We start from the raw sequence: 16,047 nt of genomic DNA, 5'->3' as shown, positions 1-16,047 counted from the left end.
TTTAGAATGCACTGAAGCAGATGGTGCATAAAAGGGATCGATACCCCTTTGTGAGGCAGAGGCCAGCCCAGGAGAAGCAGCAAGCTGCAGCTCAGCTGCAGGAAAGCACCACACAGCTCCTGGAATTGTGTCTGGCTTTGTACCCTGCAAACGCTGCAGAAAACCCCTGCTATTCTTTAAATGAATTTCAACTTCCTATAGTTTAACAAGGATGGAATCATATCCGCAAAGATCCCTGAGTTCCTCACAAGCATCTTAAAACATAGGAATGAATCATTTCCTTGCACAACAATTGATGCTGTAATGCTGTGATCCTGGAAATCACAGCTGAGGGTAAAACACAAGCATCCAAAAGAAAATAAAAGCATTTAATTGCAAAATTTGTTACCAAAATTTTTGTACAGCTATTTCATATAAGTAGAGACTTTAATCTCTTAAACCACTGATATCAATGTATTGGTTACAAAGATGACTACAAAACCACCTCCTCTGCCAGGAAGGGGAGGGTACTGCTCTGAAAACACCCGAGGTGAACTGAGAAGTCACGTTCAGGATCTACTGCGCCACCTGTAAGTGACAGTAACACAGGTTACATTTCCCAGGCTGGCATTTCTGCACTCAGTAAGGCCTTTTGTAAGCATCCTAACAGTGTGGCTATGTAAGGAAATATTTGAGATGCCTATGCAGGGAGCAGCCCTAGGGGATGGCTAAAAAAATGCTGTGATGCTGTTTCTGTTCCCACTCAACTGCTCCAGGCTGTCAGTTCTGGACCCAGAGGGCAGCTCTGAGGCAGGGCAGCCCGGCCCCCCAGCTGCCCAGGGGCTCCAACGAGGCCAGCTGCCAGAAGAACACGCGGCGCAGCTGCAGCAGGCACACTGCTTGCTGCTCAGCCTCACTGCTTTGCAGGCTGCTGGAGATCACATGGGTGCAGACACAGCTCATTTCAGAGTGAGCGAGGCCCTGTGGAGACGGACAGCAGTCAGTCCAGCCAGGAGGCAAGAGGAAAAGATGGAATTAGTCCTTGCTGAGAACAAGCACAAGGCAGCTGGAAAGGAGAGGCAGGAGGCTGCAGCCCTCTTCCCTCTGCAGAGCCTTCCAGCAGCTCGGGCACTTCCCCAGCACACCAATCCATCTGGCAGACCCGGCTTGCCTGGAAACGGTTACCTGCAAATGAAGCTCTTTCACAATGTAGCTGTTGCAAGGCTGGGTTCTGCCTGAGCTGCTGCTGGCTGCCCAGAGAAAGGCTCCAGCTAATCCCCAGCAGAGCTGTGGTGTCTGCTCCCTGCTCAGCTGAACAACAACAAAAAGGCCTTCGAGAAAGATGCAGTTGTGGGAACGCAGATCTCCAGAAAACAAAGTCTATTAACCAGCCTTAACAAAGCAACAGTTTTCTTCGCGGTGAATGCTGGTGCCTTCCCTCTCCCCAGGACAGATTGTCTTTCGGGCTCTTCAGGGACACGTGGGAGGCCTCCTTTTTGCCGTGCTGCTCCAGTGCTGGGCTCTCCGCACTGCTACCAGGAGCTGAAGTCCCCAAAGCCTGCACTCTTTTTCTCTTTCTTCGCAGCTGTGCTTGTCGAGGGCCCGTCATCTTCCACGCTGCGCTTCCTGGAGCCAAAATGAAAACACCCCTTAGGGACTGTTTGCTGCGCACTGGGAGCGGGGCAGCTGGCTGCCTTGCCCTCCCTGTAACAGCTACACCGGAGCCAGCTATGAATCAGAGAGGAGCGTGCGCCCTGGGCTGGCACAGCAGGGCTGGGGCTTCTGGCTGTCAGCAGGGATGGCTCGTGTCAGGCTTGGAACGCTTCCAAAAATGTGTTCAAAGCCTAGCAAGTTCTCCGGGTCAGAGCAGACTATTCAACAGCGGCACTTCTTTAGCACTGAAAGTTTGAGCCATAAGTGCTCCCCACACTTCTTACCCATGCTTGTGGTAGCAGAAGGATTTATGGGGAACTGGGTGTAAAGCAGCTGAGTCTGCTCCTTGTGCGTGGCATGCTGCACTCACCACTGCTATTCCCAGCTCACCTTCAGCAGAGCTTACAGCCCCATGGAAATTTTACACGGCCAGGTTCTGTGGTTTCATTGTCAGATAGCAGCAGGGAGAAGCCTGAGCCAAAGGGCTGCTGTGCCCTCCTGAAGGCAGGCTGCAGTGAGTGAAGGACCAGGAAAGAAATGTCCCTTCTGTACAGCTGGTAACAGTGAATGACAGTTTTATGCTGAACGTAATATTTTAAGGTCCAAGCAATTTTCTGTAACCAAAACGTTTTACTGAGATGCACACGGAGCTGACCTACATGGACTGCCATATTTTTGTTCTCACAGTTACGCAAATGCCTGTAAGTCACACAGGCACAAAGAAGCTGACTCAGTTGCTGTCCAAATCTGTGTACACACAAATACGACTGCCTTTATGCAGTAGGCAGACAGCAGTATTTTTGCAAATGCTGTTACAGAAGTCTGCTAAAAATCAAGCGGAAGGCATTCATTGTAATTTATCCAAAGCTGATGCTAGGCTGCAGCTGAGGCAGCATTCTGTGCTGTCTTTAGGTAAGCAAGAGATGCTGTCAACTCCGGTGGGTGCAAAAGGGTATCTGGGAGCGGGTGCTTTGGGACAAGCCTGTGCAACCTGCCAGGTACCCTGAAGCTCCCACAGCGAGCCTGGGAACCTGCTGGCTGCACAGGAATCAGATCAGAAGACTGATGCAGGTTTAAGGCAGCTTCTTTGTGCTCAAGAAAAGCTGCTAAAGGAAAAGATATCCATGGGACAGTGGCCTTAAGAAATAGCTGGAGAAGGGGAAGAGACCAGAACAAAAGGTGGAGGAGGAAGTGACTTTTACAGTTCCTGCTTAAGAACTTCTGCATTGTAGACACATATCTACAATTGTGAAGTCTGCAAACACTGCTGAGGACCAACTCAGCCATGTTCAAGTGCTGGAAAAAAAAAAGCTCACAACTTTCAATTTTGAAAAATAACAACTAGAGGGATCTCCAACTCCTGCATGACAGAGTCTTTGCAAAGCTTGCTGGCACTAAGCAAACATCTGGCCTGTTCCAGAGCTCTAGCAGGTAGCACTGAGAAACAGCAATGGACAGGGTCAGCATCCAGCCGGAAAGGCAACTAAAACTGAACAAAGATCAGCTGGGCAGGGAACTTACGCTGCAGCCATGTTAATGTATTTTCCAATCCCCTGACGGTAAGTTTTAGGAGTCTGAACATCTTTCTTCAGTGGGACCACCTCAGCTTTTGTTTTGGCTGCTTCTTCTTCCAGCTGAACCTTCTCTCTTTCTGCAGCAACCTATGGGAAGCAGAGTGCAATCTGTTACAACAGCTCATCCAGAGAAAGGAGACCATGACTATAGTTCTTTGAAACTGTACAGCACTCTAAGACAGCAATCTGCACTGCTGCAACAACAGGGTTGGCTTTAGGAAAAGGACCTCAACCTGCTGTCTGCAGCCAGTACAACAAAACTTCTCTTTGTCACCTCCACCCATAGTGGGCATTTGGAAAGGAAGCTATTGCTAAGGGTGAGGAGGGGAGCCATGCCAGACTGAGCTCCAAAGACCTCTCAGCTGAAACGGCAGCTGTGCTCCCTGTGCACAGTGCAACATAAGGAGCAGCTGTGCTACCTCACCTTGTGCTTGTGTGGGCCAGGGACTTCCACATGCAGGGGGAGGTGAAAAGAGGCACGGGAGAAGTATATGGTCTCCACAAGGGATCAACTGGGGCAAAAACTGAAGTCACTGAGCTTCAAAGTTCTCCAGCCTATCAGATGAGAGAAAGCCATACTCACCTGTGCATCTGCCTCCTCATACGGGTCTACAAAAACGGTTGTTGCCTGGATTCGTATTTCTTCCTGTGAGCAGAAGAGGAGAACGTTGACTCTCTGGTTGAATTGCAATGTCTGCCCCAGGTTCTGCTTCGGGGAAGCAGCAGCAGGGTGACCATGCTGTGCAGGGCCAGAGATGCTCGCTATCCCCACACAGCTCCCGTCACTTCCCACCTACCTTGGGACGGTCTGTCTTCGGGTCACTTTCCACGTTCTCCATAGCAGTCAGAGTCTCAAAGCCACCAACCACTCTAAGAGAGAAAGACAACTTCCAGCTGTCACAGCATCACTGGAATATTCCCACACTCTCACATCCAATATCATCACTGCCCACCCACTCTACTAGAGTTTTATACCAACTGTGTTTAGTGGAAGGGCAATCAGCAACTGTATTTGGAAGACTTAAGATAACGTCATTCAGGGTGGAAGGTAAGAATTTTTTTTCCTCAAATCTGGGATTTGAGTTTAAGTTTAAACACAATAAGGAGAAGTCAAATATTCAGAGAGAATGCAAAGACATCTCCCCCCAGTGTGGCAGCCTTTTGGTGCACAGAAACCAGCCAGATGGAGAAGGAGCAACTGTGGGCAGCTGCCTGTGCAAGAAAAAACAAATCCAATGCAAAACGGGTTCATTTGCTAGCATTACATCCATAAATTTGTATCTCATTTGTTACTACTATGAGCTTTGAAAACTAAACCAGACTGGGTCAAGAAAGCAGATGTTTTCATTAACTTCCCATTTTTTGCTTGCAGCAATGAACCTGGGGGAGGCTTTGGGAAAGCAGCAGAGCATCACATTGTGGACACCCCTCATCGTAGGTTGTCTTTAAGAGGATCCTTGGATGCTTGTTTTTCAAGACAACGTATCCAAACATTTGCTTTGAAACATTAAAAAAAGGCTGAAGACTTCTGGACGGTTGTTGGTGCTTTTTTCCTACCCTTCCTCACCCAAAAAAGAAGCATGGAACAATGGGAAAATTCCAGAAAAGGATATTTAGAAAGGATAAATGGGGTGATCCAGGTAATTATAAGCCTGTCTTCCTGGCATCTATCCCAGCAAAATAATGGAATAGTGGAGACAGGACATGATTGAGAAAGAAAGGAAATAAGTAGCAGCAATCAACAAGGTTTTGTGGAAAACAGTCTGCCAGACAGCCTTCTATCTCTGAGCCACCAGATGTGGTTAATAGGGATAACAGCGTCAGCGGAACGGACTTTTGGAGGGTGCTGACGTTTTGATGGAGAAACCAGAAGGATGCGAACACGGCACGTGTTAAATCAAAAACCCGCTGGCAGGTGTGAAAATCTACCTTCAAATAGGAACCACTGGGTCAGTTTTTTTCCAAGGGGTCCTGCAGCGATCACCTCTCAGTCCCAAGATATTTACTGGCTTAATCCATATCCCTGTCCCCAGTTAAATGTGAAAATGGCTATATTTAGAACAGCAGTAAATAAAGCCCGCTGATGCCGGGGGATCCAGAGCCTTTACAAATGCAGGCTGTAGGTGGACAACATCTGCGTTAACACAGCCAGGAACCAAAGCCACAGCCCATACGAACGTCTGTGGGACAATGAGGAGCAGCCCTAATCCTAAACAGCGCTGCTCCCGGAGCCAGAGGAGCTCAAGAGCTGCACAGTGAGAGGGCAGGGCCTGCTGCCCAGGGAGCCCAGGGCTGCTCCTCACTGCACCGCCTGGGTAACGGGCACTAAAGACGTCCAACAGAAAGACCCAGCTGCAGAAAGCCCTGCTGAGTTCCAGAGGCTGCTGCTAAGCACCTGCCTGAACAGACACGGTTCCTGCAAACACTTTGTTGTTGTTTGAGCATTCCAAACTTCTCTGTTACCCAAGGGTGTGTCAATATTCTGTAATCAGGTCGTGACTTCTAAAAAAACACGTATGCAGGCTAGAACAGATGCATTCGTTTGTAGCTGGAGATATCGCATGGGGGAGCTTTGAGAGCAGAGGGGGTCTGACAGCCCTGCATCGGCTCCAGCAACTTTGTAATGAAAACTCAATTTCAAAACTCTCCTCGGGCCAATATCAGATCCACTTTTAATACCAGTGATTAACACACAGCCTAAGATACATTCACTGTATTTTAACTGCCCCTAAAGGAAACTTCTGATTTAATATTGGAGGATTTTCTAGCCAACAGCTCCATTCATTATCTGCCTGTATGTTTCCATTTAATTAGGTTCTGATAATTTAAAATAGTCAGATCAGCTGTGCACTAGCAATTTAATCGAGTAATCCCTTAGCCCGTAGCTAGACTTCCCACAGTATTACCCCTAATGCATTTTGGCAATGCTCATGAATCTCCACTCGCTGTGCTAATTAAACATTGCTGGGAATTCTTTGTCACTTGTACATTTTACATCAGTGGTAGATGTGGCATTCACAGGTCAGCAGTGAAAGAACGAGATACCACCTGCTTGACATGATTAGAAAGTGTTAGAAGACAAGGATATCATCCTCGGGATGGCTTGGTGACTTTTAGATCCACTGTTCAGATGTCAACAATAATCCACCAGAAATTGCTAGTCAGCACTTCTCATAGGACCTTTGTTGTTTTACTGCCTTCTGTCACTGTTCCAGTTAGCAGTAAAGACTGCATTGAAATAAAAGAATCTGTATGACACTGCAAAGTTCAGACCCCAAATCAACTGCACTCACAACTGTGGATGTGTCCTGCAGGGAGGCAGCTGCCAGCACTTCCCTTCATCTGCAGCACCAGCAGCCAGCTAAACATGCTGGCATTTGGTGCTTTGGTGTTGGCACCCCCAGTGACAGGTTGGTCCTTTTATGCCAACCGATGCAAACAAAAGTCAGTCCTGGTTCCAGACAGCAGCTTCCCTTCATTTCATGTTCCACTTCTAGCAAGGGTGCTCCTCATTCACAAGCGCTGGCACAACGTTGTTCTCGCCTTGCTGCAGCTGTGGGCCTGCACAGCAGGTCATTCACTTTCCTCCTTCAGCTTCTTTTCCCCAAACTGTGACAGAACTGTGTTCTTTCATACTCCTGCCTCTAACGCTTTCCACAGAAAGTACATCCATGCACGTTGCAGCATCAGCACGGTGAGCTCTCAATATTGCTTTGTGTCTTTCCATACTGTGATAAAACTGCTCATAGAAATTAATTTGAATACAAGCCAGGAGCTGAGATGAGACAGCCCTGACCAGAAGAACTGGAAATAATTCCCAGGGTTAGTTTTGGTCAGGAACCCACGCCAAGGATCGGGCCCTGCTGAGGTGCTTCCAGAAAGGACGAGATCTGACCACACCACACAGTCACTGAGAACTGGGCTACGCATCCGTCAGGAAACTTGTGGCTAGCTGCAAACAGTTCTGCAGAACTTTCTTTGATTTATCAAACGGAATGCTGGCACACACGTTGGCTCTCAAAATACGACAAGTCGTTACTGTCAAACCTCATGACGTTACTCTGCAGTGCTGAAAGCAGAGCGGCAGAATGCAGTGTCTCAGGGAGTGCACCGCCATCGCTGCAGCAATTACCCCACAGCCAACAATCAAACCAGCACACCGAGGCACTTCTGGGGATTCTCTCCAGCCGCTCAACACATGCCCTGGGACGTGGCCAAAAAAAAAGCCTACATAAGTTACATGTAGGAAAGACCATCAGATCCGTACATTAAAGCACTAAAAAACCTTCTAAAATGAGAGCAACTACTTAGCATTACTCAAATAACCCACTAACTTTGAAGAGATAAAACCTGCAGCATGAATAACTGTGAGTCTCAGCATGAAGAGCCCTGCAGACAGTTTTCATTAAGACAGAAGGTAAAGGCCGTGGGCTCAGCTGTACGTGCAGCAGTCATGGAGCATTGAGCACTGCAGCCAGCCGGCGGGTCGGCAGACGGGCAGAAACGACTTTCCCTGCTGCACCGTTTGTGGCTCAGTTTGCCCTGCTGCACCGTGTGCGGCTCCGTTCCTCAGACAAGGCCACATATGCTTTGTCCTAAACAGACCGTGCAAGTTTCTGCGAGGTTTAAACAGCAGTTCAGATGACAGCCCACAATGGAAAAGGTGACACCTTCAAGACACCATCCACATGAGAACAAGCAGCGAGACTGAGGGTTTGCTGTCTGTCTCCAGCAGATGCTGAACAGAGGAATGATGATCTCAGCAGTATATTTAGCTCAGTGTCCCTGTGACAGCTCGCTGTGCTTTTGGAGGAGCTTGACAAATGTTGCATTGCATTCACACGTGGGGGATAAGGTAGGTACATTTACATTTTTTCTGTTAAAAAAGTAATGAAAAACACGGTCTTATCTACGCGACACTGTTTTACTGACTACTGAGCTAAGCTAGCACTGGAAATCTTTGCATCTCAAATTTAGAGATGCTATTTAAAATCCCACTTCATGTTATGGCTGTTTTATTATGCAAACCAGTAACTTTGTCTGGCAGTCACTGCCAAAACCTCTGCATGAAGTGCAAGAGAAACACGTGGAGAAAGCTCCATTCATTTGCAATATGCCAAGGAACTCTCACAGCTACACCAGCATTGTTCCTACAGAGCACTGCAGCTCCCAAGCAGCCCCACAGCCATTCACACACGGACTTGCTTGTTCTCAAACTCTTTAAGGCACAGATCCTGTGCCTTATGCAGTGCTGGGGTGGCAGTCCTCCAGGACGATGGGGTTTCCTGACCAGAGGACGAAACAGGAACAACGTCTGGGCTTTCTCAAAAAAATGAAACACCAAAGCTTTAAACCAGGAACAGAAACCACAAAGAAACTCTGTTTTGTAAATACATTCTGTACTCAAGCTTATTTTTATATTAAAACAAAAGAGTACATGCATTTATATAGACAGAGAACAATATATACAGTCACAAACACACTCTCAGGACAAAATGTTTTCTATGTATACACCCAACCCAAAACGGAGTGAGCAATTCCAACCAGCCACAAGGATGTAATCAAAATACCTCCATTTCTCCTAAGGGATTAGGATGGGAAATGGGACACAATAATGGAAAGCAACAAAACAGTAAAGCAACCTGGAGAAGAGCATTTGGAAACCAAACTCAGCAGATGAACCTGGCGCTTCACAGCTAAGCAGCTGTGGGGTGCACTGATCCATAGCACACAGAAACAAACACTGCACCAACGAACCATTCCTGGGTACCTCAGTGCACTGTAGCAGCTTTACATGGTTATCGCTTTAGAGGACAAGAGCACTAAGCAGGTTAGGGGATAATAAATGCAATGATGCTTATCCAAGGGGAGTAAACTTTCTGCCACAAAAGCATCTGACAAGGGAAGCAGGAAAGGAAGAGAAGGCTGAGCTGAGCATGTCAGCTACTGACAGGTGACACTTCTTCCTTTGCTCCCTCTTTTGGCCTTCCTTTAATCTCGCTGCATACCTGCAGCCTGCGCTCACTGCCCCCCTTGTCCTTTGCTTCACCCACAGTTTGGACAGCAAACATTTCTCCCCTCCTCCTGATCACAACAGTTCAATCACTTTTCACTATCATTCCAAACATGGACTTTCCCTTTGGTTTTGGAATGGGCTCCCCAGGATATCAGGAGGCATTTCATTTTATTCAGGGCATTCTTCTTCCTTGGTTCAAAAGAAAGTGCAAACTGTTGGTGAAAGGTAAGCTGAAAGGGCTTGGTGCAGTAACACCCTGCACCTGCATGCACTCCGTTATCTCTCATGCAGCCAGCTGTCTGGCACAGATCATGTTTCTATTTCTACTTACAAAGGTCAGATGAACTTGGTGTCTGATCCACGGGAATTACGAGACACTGGAGTAACAGAAAATAAAAATAACGCAGATATGATGTGCTCACATTGAGATTTTATAAGGCACGTCAGCCCCATTGTAAGGAATGCAAGTCTACGCCGGTGTTCCAGCAGTAGTGCATGCAGCTCACGCAGGTTGAACTGACCGCAGCACGGGCTGGGGAGCTCCTTCACATAGCAGCACAGAAGTGCAGCAAGGAGGACCTTCCCTTTGCAGCAATCATCTGGAAATACTGTCCTTTCTCTGGATGATACACAAGAGCAAGCTCAAGACAGCTGCTCTACATTATCTGAGTTCCTAAACCTCTTACTAGACAGCTAGAAACCAACAAAAGCCACCAGTTAGATTTCAAGTTAATTACAGCGCTCTCTAAATTGGGAGAAATGGTAATTACTAGAAGTGGTAATTACTAAGTTAATTGAGGCAGCTCTGCTGGAGCAGGAAGTCCACGCAGCCTGCAGCGCACCTCCTAGGGAAGGCTTCCTTCTCTTACTCAGCATTTGGTTTTACTCCTCATCTATGCCAAATGATCTCCTTCAGTTTCAGTAACAACTGCCCTCATTACTGCCACGGCGGGCAGCACTCGTGTGACAAGATGCTCCCCAGTCCTCCAGCCCCAGAACTGAACAACCCCTGTGCGTGGGGCCAGGCCGTGCCTACAGAACTACAGCACTACCTACAGAACCTCGCTGCTGCAGCTGGCATGTTTGAGAAACACATTGACAGCCAAACATCCAACTCCTAACAGCTGCTGCTGTGCAAACACTGTGCTTCAAACCAGTGGGGGCATGAACAACAGGCAGCTCTCAAGAGAAAGAATGTCAATGCTCCATCCCACATAAAAGAAAAAAAAAGGGTAAGTATGAAATTCCTGCTGGAAAGTTCTACACAAATTACAAACAGGTCAAATTCTGCTCTCAGAGGTTTGTATGTGATACTTATTAACATGAACCAAAGATGTACAGAAATGGTTGAGGTGACAGCTGAGTTCTGGGTATTTAGGTTTTACATTAACTGAAATAAGTAATCCTCAAGTCTATGTGAGAGTCACAACAGGCCAGTAAACAACCAGTTGAGACAGTCCAACGTAGCATTCATGGAAACAAAGACTTCTGATTTCATGGGTTCTTTCTATTCTTATCCCTACATATCATTCCTAGATATGCTTTCCAGATATTATTGTACTCTACAGTCTAAGATCAGATACAGTCACCAAATCCTGGAAACACCCAGGATCTAAAATAGCAAGTTCCACTAGAGATACAATCGCTTCAATCTTTTGGCTTTGATGGTTTTTCAAACAACAAATGAAGGTAAAAACAGCTGAAGGAATTTGATGACAGAATACAGACCTTAAAAGCTGCATACATCAGGCTCTTTTATTACATTTGTATGCCAATTCAATTGCTCAGGTGTTCAATCTGTAGATAAATAAGGGGAGATTGGAATGCATCTAACCTGGCATCCTTACCTTTGTCATTCTTCAAATTAATCATTTTTTAGATGAAAGAGAATCCAGAGTAAAATTCACCCACCCTGTGTTCAGATGAAAGTGCCACTCTTTTCTTAAGTGGGCAGAGAAATGATTCTAAATCAACATCAGTGCAAAGGTGTTTCATTTGTATTTCAGCTGAGAATATCTGCAGCGCTCTGAAATTCTGGTAAAACCAGAGCATGCTGAGGAGACACTGCCTGAGACACGACGGGCACACAGGATGCTCTCTGAAGCCATGCTGCATCCCAGACCGAGCAACAGCCATGTTTTCTGCAGAGCTCTACTAACCCACACAGACCTGGGGAAGTGGTGAGCTCAGGTTAACAGCATTATCATATCAGACTGAAGGGGATTTCTGCAAGGAGGACTCATACTGTAGCTTAAGTGTACCGATTTTAAGATATAGGTAACACAAATCTACCAATATATCCACTTCCAGAATTAGAATTTGCTTTATTTATCAGCTTTCACCAAAGGAAAGCTTGTGTAGGACAGACTTGAGAAAGGAAAAAGAATATATTCCAAAGGGTGCCATTTCTGCAGAATCAGTATCAGAACTAATGGCACTAACATAATTGTTTAAAGTGAAGCCAGCTTCTGGCTCAAGAACTCCTGGCAGAGAAGATGGATTTAACTTTTACTACAGAGCACTACTGTGTAACATTCAACCGAAGCAAACTGTACATGCTCTGACTTCCAGTTGCTGCCTTTCACATAGATAAAACCAGGAAACGAATGCAACAATTCTTAATTATAAAGAGACTGTAAAATCCTTGGGAACTACCACCAAAGCAAACCAGAACAATTCCCCTTCCTGCCATTTGTAGCAGGGCATTTGTTAGAATAGCTGCAGCGACTTCGTAAATAGCATGTACCTGCAGCAGAGAAAGCAAGGAACAAACAAACACACTCATCTCTTTGTGAAATGTCACATGTCCTATCATCTATACCCTCACTTTTATCATGCGATGGCTCAAATGGAAAAGATTTTTGGAAAAGGCTTCTTCAAGAATGAAGCTCCCTCGCTATATAAGCATTGCTAGTATCTCATTTGTCTGTGTCTACAGATACACACACGCACATAGACGTTATACCAATGATCACTGTCATACATAACATAGTAAGAGTGAAAATGTTACATGAAGGTGATTATTTTTTCTTGACTCCCTAGACAACTACCCACAGAAAGGAAATAAGGCAATATGTAGTGATGGAAGGAGGGAAAAAAAGCAGAGTCTGATGGCTGGCACTGAATTGATACTGGCCACCTAATCACAACCAAGGGAACTGGATTGAGAGCAAGGATTTTGCTGCAGTTCAATTGCAAGAGTCAGCAGATTCCTCTCTCTAGATTTTGGACACACTGGAAAATACATCTGTTACACTGCTTCTCATGGTATCTTCCACTTACCTTCCAAACACTGTATGCTTCTTGTCCAAATAAGCACAAGAGCGGAATGTGATAAAGCTGGAAAGAATAAAAACAGGGGTTAGCATGTTATCTCATTGAGACTCAGCAATAGCCAGCTTAAAAACAGAAGGTGTATGGAACAGTCCTCTACAGAGACAGGGATCTCGCTTGCTGGGAGTCCCACTGGGTAAACACCCCTGAATTCCTCCGTTCTGTGGGTTTTGTCTTTCTGTGGGATTTGTGAGTTTGGATTTCTCAATTTTGTACCTCACCAACATTCCCAAACAGTACTCAAAACACAACTGGTTTGCACAGCGTCCAAAAATAATGTGAGCATCTGCCTCCCTGGCCAGGCAGGCTTCAGACCGTTCACAGCAGGACAGTGACACATGGCTGCAGCTCAGTGAGGATATTTCTTGTACATGACTGGGAGTTTGTACTAGCAAATTCAGTCATTTAACACAGCAATCTTCTGCCAGTGTAAACTTTTACCTTTTTGAACACCTAATATTTGCAATTTCTTTTCCATTGCATTGCCCTGTCTGTGATCCACTTCTCCTCTAGATGGAGCAGATTTGTGCTTCAGGTACAAACATGGCACTTAAAAGTGTCAAAAGTGAGGAAAACCTGTAAAACTTGGGTTTTTAATTTATTGGATTTTTTAACCAGGCAAAAGGGCATTTTTAAACGTAAACTCAGTAACTGAAATACCAAATCCAAAACAATTCATACTACAAAAGCCTTTCTCTACAGTTTGATGCTTTGTTAGAAGACTTAGACTACAGGAGTATGAGACAGAGGTTTCCACTTCATGCTCCGCAGACCATGATGGCCCATGCTGGCCGGGCATGCAGCGCTGGCTCTCCTTTCTGTCTCCATCTGTTACACTACATTAGAGACAGCTAAAAATACATAAACATTCCAAAAGTACTTTTCCATATAAGTGACTGCCTCAGGAAGTTATATGATTGCATACAGGAGGGGCTGCAATCTGCTAGATAATCTATTAAAACATAGCTTGCCCAGAGGAAAGCTTTGCGATGCTGTACAAGTGCAAACTCCCACATGGGGTGTATGTTACAACTTAGCTTTGTGCAAAGGTTCTTCGTCTCACTTTGTTCTCAGATATTCAATATGTAGACCATCAGTTGGTCAGTTAGATGCACTACAGTAATAGGAATTGTAATAAAAAAAAAACCCGAGCAGAAGTAAATATGCAGAGAAAGCTTTGTGAATGTCACTGCAGTTAAGATAAAATTAAGGAAAATGGAATTAACACCGGGTGCCAGAAGTCTCTAAAAATATGGGCAGCTGGAGCCTTGCAAGGACTTTATGGGAACTTCATATTTCATATGCAAATTTTATGGAAACATACAATCACCTCTACAGCTGTGGATGATGAGACTCAATCCAGGACCTCATTCATGCGGTCTCTCTTGTATCTTGATCCCCCGTCTCTCCTTGTTAATATTCTTTTAAAGCCTCTGCTCTTCCCTAATTTAGCACCTGAGTGCTGGCAGCAACATTCAAATCCAAAATAAGCTTCACAGCAACTGGACCCTGCACACGTGCTCAGGCTTCAGCACGTGAGTAAAGCCTATTAAGGGCCTCGAGACAAGCACCTGTGCTTAGTTAAATTTAACCATGCTGCTGCATGGCGTACCGACCATACTCGTGAAGACCAACAGCAAGGCTCCCCCCCCCCACCCCCAGCCCCAGCACGCAGAACTGCACACGCACACTTTCCTCTGAGGTTCCCAACAGAGGTACAAGTTTTTCTTAGAGAGTGAGGCACAGTTGGCTCCAAGTGACGTGGGACATTTTCTAAAGACTGCAGGCAAACCTCTGTAACTCTGTCATGCTTACAGTATGTTACTACAACTTCAATGTTTTTAAATCTCATTTGTTGTTCTTTCTCCTTCTTTCCTTCATTCATTTTGTCCCTCATTTAGCCCTCCCTTTGTTTGGTACGCTGAACACCAAGTCCTTTCCCCAGACTCTGCGCTCCACCATTTTGAATTCCACACATAAGAGCAGTGCAGAACTGTTCTTATTTAGAAACGGGCCAGCAAAAAAAGAAGCAGTGTTTCTAAGGTGTGTTTGGTTCATTTCATTAAAGCCTTTCACAAAGTTCATATGGGACTAGATTTAAATAGTGTGGAGATGTACAGTGATTTCACAGGAATAAGAATGGGGCTGCATAAGAAAAGATGAAAACTGCAAACCATGAAACAGAGAAGGCAAACTGATGATGCCACGAGCCGCCAAGTTCACGCTGCTCTTAGAGTAACGGCAGCTGCAGCCACCCTGACTGCACTGTGCAACACCTGACAATATTTCACTTGACTGAACTTTAAGGAGCAGTCCAAAAATGTCATTTATTTTCTTCACAGCACAAGGCACAATATCTGGAGGGAAACAATAAAATACAAAGTGCAAGCGACTACTTACAACTGTGATTTGTTTGTGTTAGGTCCTGAATTGGCCATACTAAGAATACCACGCCCGGTATGGGACAAGTTGGGCTTGAATTCATCTTTAAATGGCTTTCCCCAGTAAGATTCTCCTCCTGAAAAAAAAGATGATAGATGAAATATTTGTTTTCATTAGCTTCCCAATACATCCTACATCAGACACTAGCAGTAAATTCCAAGTTTCTGGGGCTTCTGATCACTATGTTTGTAATATATCCCCACCTCATCCCTAGGACTAGCCTAGTATCTGAGCACGCCCTTGAAATCAGATGTCTGTAACTGGCAACACAATTCTGTGCCTCTACACCACTATCATTTACAACAGATGAGACTGTTTATCAGCAGCATTATATATCATGTGGCAAAGAAATGCCGAGCATTCATTTATTTTTACTGCTCATCCATCATAGTTTTTCTTTTTCGAGACATTAAATCTTCAAATGTGGCTGACTGAAAAAACACAGGGAGCAAAGAATTACTAATTTAACTGCACTCTGGATACAGCAATGCTTCCAAAAATATAACATCAGGGAGAGGAAATATGTTTACAGCATCAACTAAGAATAGGAACTACAAGCTCAAAAGCTTAATTCCTGGATGAACAATGAAAAATGATGATATATATTCCTTCAAAATAAATAGATATCTTGGTCTAGATACACGGATGATGTAAACACTTAAATACAGTTTAGTCCACGGATGACAAAACTTTGCACCAACCACAGACCCAGCCCTCCAAGACTGATTTCTGGGTCTGTGAGGGTCTCTCCTCCTGGCTGTCAGTTTTACATTATTTATGTCAGACCTGACATTTTCATTTGCGCTTTCCTCCAGGATCATTTTTAATAAGAAAAACAAAGGCTGGGATGAGTCACAGTTTTACAGTCAAATCCACAGTCTTGTTTGACAAGCCATGAAAAATGTATCACCTTAGGACAGGATTAAAAATAAAACAAACAAAAGTACCCAGACAGGCAGCAAAGACTGGTCCATCCGCAGAACCACGCAGAGTCCTCTTGAGTAACTGCATCGCTTACAAAGCAGAGCTCAGTAAAAGACCTGCAGCGTG

At 45.3% G+C, this 16,047-nt stretch overlaps 1 protein-coding gene across 1 annotated transcript in view; it reads right to left on the bottom strand.

Moving 5' to 3' along the window:
• Window positions 1-347: 347 nt before the first annotated feature.
• Window positions 348-16,047, bottom strand: part of PPIL2 (peptidylprolyl isomerase like 2) — a 55,841-nt gene continuing 40,141 nt past the window's right edge. Inside the window, exons 15-20 of the mRNA XM_042865577.1 lie at window positions 14,956-15,073; window positions 12,505-12,561; window positions 4,004-4,076; window positions 3,790-3,852; window positions 3,154-3,293; window positions 348-1,605 (exon numbers count right to left, since the gene is read on the bottom strand). Coding sequence (XP_042721511.1) covers window positions 1,512-1,605; window positions 3,154-3,293; window positions 3,790-3,852; window positions 4,004-4,076; window positions 12,505-12,561; window positions 14,956-15,073 — 545 coding nt within the window. The 3' untranslated portion in view covers window positions 348-1,511. The remainder of the gene's footprint in view (window positions 1,606-3,153; window positions 3,294-3,789; window positions 3,853-4,003; window positions 4,077-12,504; window positions 12,562-14,955; window positions 15,074-16,047) is intronic.

This window comes from Lagopus leucura, unplaced genomic scaffold, assembly GCF_019238085.1.
Source record: "Lagopus leucura isolate 7727_CA_CO unplaced genomic scaffold, USGS_WTPT01 Super-Scaffold_806, whole genome shotgun sequence".
Taxonomy (NCBI): domain Eukaryota; kingdom Metazoa; phylum Chordata; class Aves; order Galliformes; family Phasianidae; genus Lagopus; species Lagopus leucura.
Note: the sequence above shows the minus strand (reverse complement) of the source record. Positions and strands in the feature narration are given on the sequence as shown.